At 39.6% G+C, this 5552-nt stretch overlaps 1 protein-coding gene across 1 annotated transcript; it reads right to left on the reverse strand.

Annotated features, from left to right (window-relative positions):
* Positions 1 to 4331: 4331 nt before the first annotated feature.
* LOC306655580 (calcyclin-binding protein-like) lies at positions 4332 to 5262 on the reverse strand. Its single transcript, XM_079130144.1, has one exon. It carries the CDS (start codon positions 5200 to 5202, stop codon positions 4510 to 4512), a length of 693 nt encoding a protein of 230 aa, XP_078986270.1. The 5' UTR covers positions 5203 to 5262; the 3' UTR covers positions 4332 to 4509.
* Positions 5263 to 5552: the final 290 nt, after the last annotated feature.

Below are 5552 nucleotides of genomic sequence, written 5' to 3' on the forward strand. Positions count from 1 at the left end.
AGCCAGTGTTCAGATAGAGACTTCGTAGGCATCGACAGAGGGAAGCTGCGCAAAGGCACTTGCTACCAAGTTGGACCTTGAGCTTTTCGGTTTGCCAAAACGCTCAGTATTTATAGGTATAGCCAGCCCCCTTGAAGCCCACAGCTAACACCAAACTCGCGCGATCACTAAGACGCGAGTCCGCCGGTAAACCGATGTTTATTTGACTTCACCATTCGCTGCTCTCGGCTGTATTTTCCGCAAACCGCAGGTGTTCTGTCAAACTAACAAATTCCTCTGCCCCCTGCACCCCTCCCGCCTTCTCCCGAGTACCCTGGAGTTTTATCCTCCACGAACATGCCAGAAAACTAGGAGATTCAATTAAACAATTCCAGTTACGCGGTACTCCTACTGCCTGCTTATTGCAAATATTTCCTTTTTCGAGTTCTTAAAAAAAAAAAAAAAAAAAAAAAAAGGAAAGCGAAGAAAAGAAACTGTCGCCTTCGCTTTCACTGAGCGTGGGGTAATTGATAGGCGCCATCAGAGGTCAGAATTTGCATAAGAATTAAGAGCAGTAAATTAATTTAATATTCCGTGCACATCTCCAATTATTCCTGGAGACCTTTGTCTCCACGGCTGCCAGAGAGGGGATTCAGCTGCTCTTCAACCAAACAACATCTGTGCGGTTAATAATTTGATAAACAGCTCATACAAATAGTTTCTGAATTATCTGGCAGCCCAATGACTATTCAGTTTGGAAACGTTTTGGCAGGGTCTCCAGGAGTTCTCTGAGGGCTTCAGGCGCCCGCCCTAACAAATGTCTTCTTATCTTTTAAACATCAACAGACACAATGTGTAAAATAAGTCATTATCATTAAGTAATAACCCTAACCCTTAAAAAAAAATCCACCAGGGTCATCAAGGTGTCGCAGGTCCTCTGTTAGAGACTCTGAGATGAATAAATAGGCTGGGTTGTGAACTGAATGAACAACCTGCCAGGAAGGGAAGTCCTGGATGTTGGGGGGAGGAACTGGTTGGAACGAGTGTGTGTGTGGGGGTGATGTTTTATGTTTTCTTTAACTCTTGAAATTGAGTGACTAGACTTGTGCTTGGAAAAATCTGCAAGAAAGGGCTCTGGGGGTAGCTACTGGAATGGAACCAAGGTAGTGGGCTAGAGGGAGACAAACTTTCCACTGTATTGCTTCCTGTACCTTTCACTTTTCTCCCTATATGCAGACATTATTTATTCCAAGAATAAATATGTAAAAATAAGTTGAATGACCAGAAAACAGGGGTAAGTTATTTTGATTGGGTGTAGTCCTTAACTGATTTGTGCTCATTCTCTCTTTGGCCATACTCCCTTCCTTCCTACCTTCACCCCCAGATGATGCACCTTCATCCTGAAAGCAGCTTCCCACACAGCATAAATATGTGGGAAGACATGTGGAAAGGGCATACATTTTCCTACACTTCAGCCAAAATATTGTGTTGTCCCAAATAGGGAAGGAGCACTTATAGAATGATGCCAAACAGGCCCAAATTTAGACACATCCCCCTTGCTGTCCCTGTCTCTAGCACTGAAGATTTCATGACTGTGATTATGGTCTTTTATATTTCTGCCACCAGTAGCAGAGCCCATTCCTAATATAAATAAAGTCTAGAAAGGAACCATTTGATCTTGAATGAGACTCAGACTGCTCTAATTCTTGCAACCTGAACATTGCAGCTCTGTTGACTGCAAATCTGTGTTTACTCTGAAATTGTTCTGCAGCAACTTCAATACAACAGGATGTTGGAAGAGGGTCTTTATCTCACTGTCTATACATTCTTACATGTTTGATGTACACACCTCATGCATTCAATATTCTACTTTCTATTTCCTATACTGCTGACAATCTAAGTACTTGAAGCCACTGAAAACTACCCAGAAGCTCTGAGTAAGGTTGAACCAGTAATATGATAGAGTTTTGTCCTTGTATTCTAATGAGCCTTGGTAGCATCAAGCTTTAAAGACAGGCAAACCCTTCGGTCTATAGGTCTAAATATACAACTTTACAATGGATACAATGCTTGCCTGGGCTCAATTGAGGAATTGCTTTTCCAGAAAACAACTCATTGTGTGACACAAATAGGACAATAGCATTTCTACCAGGCATATTCATTTCTATATTTAACATTTTCTTCTTGCATTTCATTAGATTTTCCCCCTGTAGAACTATAGATACCGCCAGGCCTTGTAGGCTTTTATATGCATACAAATCATCTTTGTTATTTATGATGGGGGGGTCTGTCTGCACCCTTTTATTAATTTCTGACTTTGATTCAGACTTCTGTAGTCAGCAGAGTGATTTGAAAACATTTCTTTTCTTAAATGGAACATTATCAATTCTTTTGGGAGCCATTCTAATTTTAAACACCAACATATTCAGTTTCTTAATCTGCAACTCTGGTGTTACTCATTTTTATGCACACAACCTACCCCCTTTGGCAGTAGTTCGTTTATGCGCCATATTTATCTTCTTTACATTTGTTTGACTATTTTTCAAAGCAGTATATGGGCAGAAAATGGCTATTAAACAAGAAGGCAGGGAACTCTGGTTTTATTTTTGACTGTGTAAGTAAAACCACAGAACATGAAAATTTTGAGAATTTTTTTTTTCTACTAATGAGCCCTCTCCAGAAAAGCCGTCTGGATACCATTAAAGTTGATGAGTTTAGAAAGATTATCCTGATAAATGCTTGGCTTTTTGGTGATTAGACACATATTTTCAAAATAATCTGCTAACTGGAACTAAGGTTTACATTTGCAAGGAATATTCTGGTTATACTCATTTACCGAGTATATTCATTTATTGAATATAACCAGAAACTGTTGGATTAAAAAAACATCCAGAGTCCTGTGTTTGCATATAGGGTTCAAATAAGAGGAAACTGCTACTCATGTTCACATGTGCTAAACACATTGAGAATATAATAATAGGTAATATTCAATAATGACATAACCTTTGATGATTTCCGACCCATCTGGAAAAGATACATCCTTTTATTTTGGGGAAAGTTAAAGAAGGGTCACAGGACACAATAATGATCTAAAGACTCAGTGTAATTTCTTGTGGGATAAAGTTTCTCTCCCATTCCCTTGCCTGGTACTGGAGATTAAAGCCAGGGTCCTAAGTGCTCTCCCATAAGCTACACCCCCAGTCCGGATATTTTATTTTAAATTTGATAGATATGAGCAGTGCAGAGCTATTAAACAAATTCTACCAATTCATTTACTCCCATTGTCCTTAAAGAAAATACAATTACTACATATGTAGCCAGTTTAAATCCAACTCTATAAAATATTGAATTAGAAAAACAGGTTAGCAAGTAAAAGTTATGGATCAGGTTCACTTAGATGAACTTGTCTGCTCCCATTTTCCTTTGTTTTAATATTTAAATGAACAGGACTTAGCCTTCTAGCATCTCTATCCCTGATACTGGGTTCAAAAAGAAGCAGCTTTGTTGGTTTGCAGATAATTGGAAGCCACAGAAACAAGACCAAGTTCTTCAGATATAACAGTAAAATGTCTCTGTACAATATGGATGTCAGTGAGCCTCTTGGTTCTTTCCTTTCCCAATCCTGGCCAGGATTACAATCAGGCAGGCTGAGCTTCATATAACTTCAGCGGCACCCTACACACTATTGTCATTGTATAAAGCAGTACAATTCTTTGATGAAAGGTGTCATTTTTAAATCTGTACCAAGGGACAACATGGGCCAGCAGTAAAACTGGCTAGCCCTACTTAAAAGGAAGGGACAAAGGTAATAGGGGCTATGTGCCTCCTATGCTATTTGCTTTGGCTGGAAAGTTCAATCCAGTAGACTCAACAACATGACATTTGAGACCTACAGTCTGATTGGAATCACAGTGAGAACAGAAGGAAAAGAACAGTGGTAGGCAGAAAAACTGCAGGCAACTGAGCAATTGCCTAATGTCTCTGTGTCACACGCTCCTGTCTACCACTTCTCATCAATTTTTTTCTTATGGGACCCAGGGCTCCTCAGCTGAACTACATTTCCCAACTTCCTTTGCAACTATATGTGACCCATGTGACTAAGTTCTCACTGTGGCATGCAAGCAGAAGTGATGTGCATACTTACTATCTCATACTTGTAACTTTCTTTTCTTTCTTGTTCTCTGGGAATGATGCTAACAGAAGTCATGTATTGAGGATGGCAAAACATCCCAGAATGACCTGAGTTGCCACGATGATTTCCTGGAGCAAACCTGCCTTTCCACTCTGGACTGTGATGTGGAGACCAGTAAATTTATATTTTGGTTGAAAATTGCATATTTTTTTTTTGGAGTAAGTATTTAATAAGCACATTTTATTTAAATAAATCCTCCAGTAAATAAATGGAGAATTTACTGCCTTTACTGTGTAAATAGTTACATCAAATTTATATGTGCAGCTCTCCAACATTCCCTTATTTCCACATCCATATTTCCACATCACAGTTCCCAGAAAAACTTTTTTTAAAAAGTCTCAAAATTCTGTATCTCCTTTGGCTTGCTTCTCTCTTGATTCCACCCAGGCTTTATTAATGGTTCGCTTCATATCATCATCTCCATCTTCATAAATTTTCTTTAGAACATTCATTAATCCCTCACTAGGATCTGTTTCAGTGTCGTATGAAGGCTTTTCTTTCTCTTTACATTCCTTTTCAACCTGAGTCAAGTATTCCCACTGCATGTTTTCTGTTTTCTTTCTACATAAGATAAGAACTGTATCAGTCTTGACTTTTTTTGAACTGCCTTCCACAGAGATCGGTTTCAAGAGATTGTTCACAATCATGGAGTAACTCTTCCCATTTAGATTCTTTACCAAAAGATCAAATGACCTCTCTGTGAAATGCACCTGCACATTCTCAGTGGGAACCTGATGAACTCCCGTTAGAGTAATGTAGATTTTCACAAACTTATCTGACTGATCCCATCCATAATTACTGATTTTCACAGTATATCCTGTTGTAATGGGAGCAACCACAGCATCTGGCTTTTCATTGTCAAGAAGTTCTGGTTTCTTCTGTGATTTCTGTTGCATCTTGTTCTTTATTTCTGTCTCAATCTTGTTTTTTTCTGCTGTGAGGGCATCACGTACTCTTTTCCTAGTGGTCTTTTCCAGCAATACCTTTACCTCTTCTAGATCTTTCTGCAGCTCGTCCAGAGCTGAAGCCATGGTGGGGCTGGGTCTGGCCGCGGGCCCGCGCTGCAGCCGTGCACCGGAGACAGGAAACGCCGCGCCCGAAAATTGCATATTTTTGGATCGTTTTGTTACAGCACCCACTCAAAGTAATCTACTTCCTGGTTTTTATTTTTTTCTTAACTGTAAAATGAAAACATCTTAGTTTGGGTTTCTCCAAAAGCAAACAGTGTTTTGGAAGGTGATCTCAGGAAACATCAGTAGGGTTGAGAGACAAAGAAGGGAAGGCAGTCATTAAAGTGCATTACAATCAAGAATACAAGCAACAATAGGTGTTGGCGAGGATGTGGGGAAAAGGTACACGCATACATTGCTGGTGGGGATGC

This window comes from Sciurus vulgaris, assembly GCF_902686455.1.
Source record: "Sciurus vulgaris genome assembly, chromosome: 2".
Classification (NCBI taxonomy): domain Eukaryota; kingdom Metazoa; phylum Chordata; class Mammalia; order Rodentia; family Sciuridae; genus Sciurus; species Sciurus vulgaris.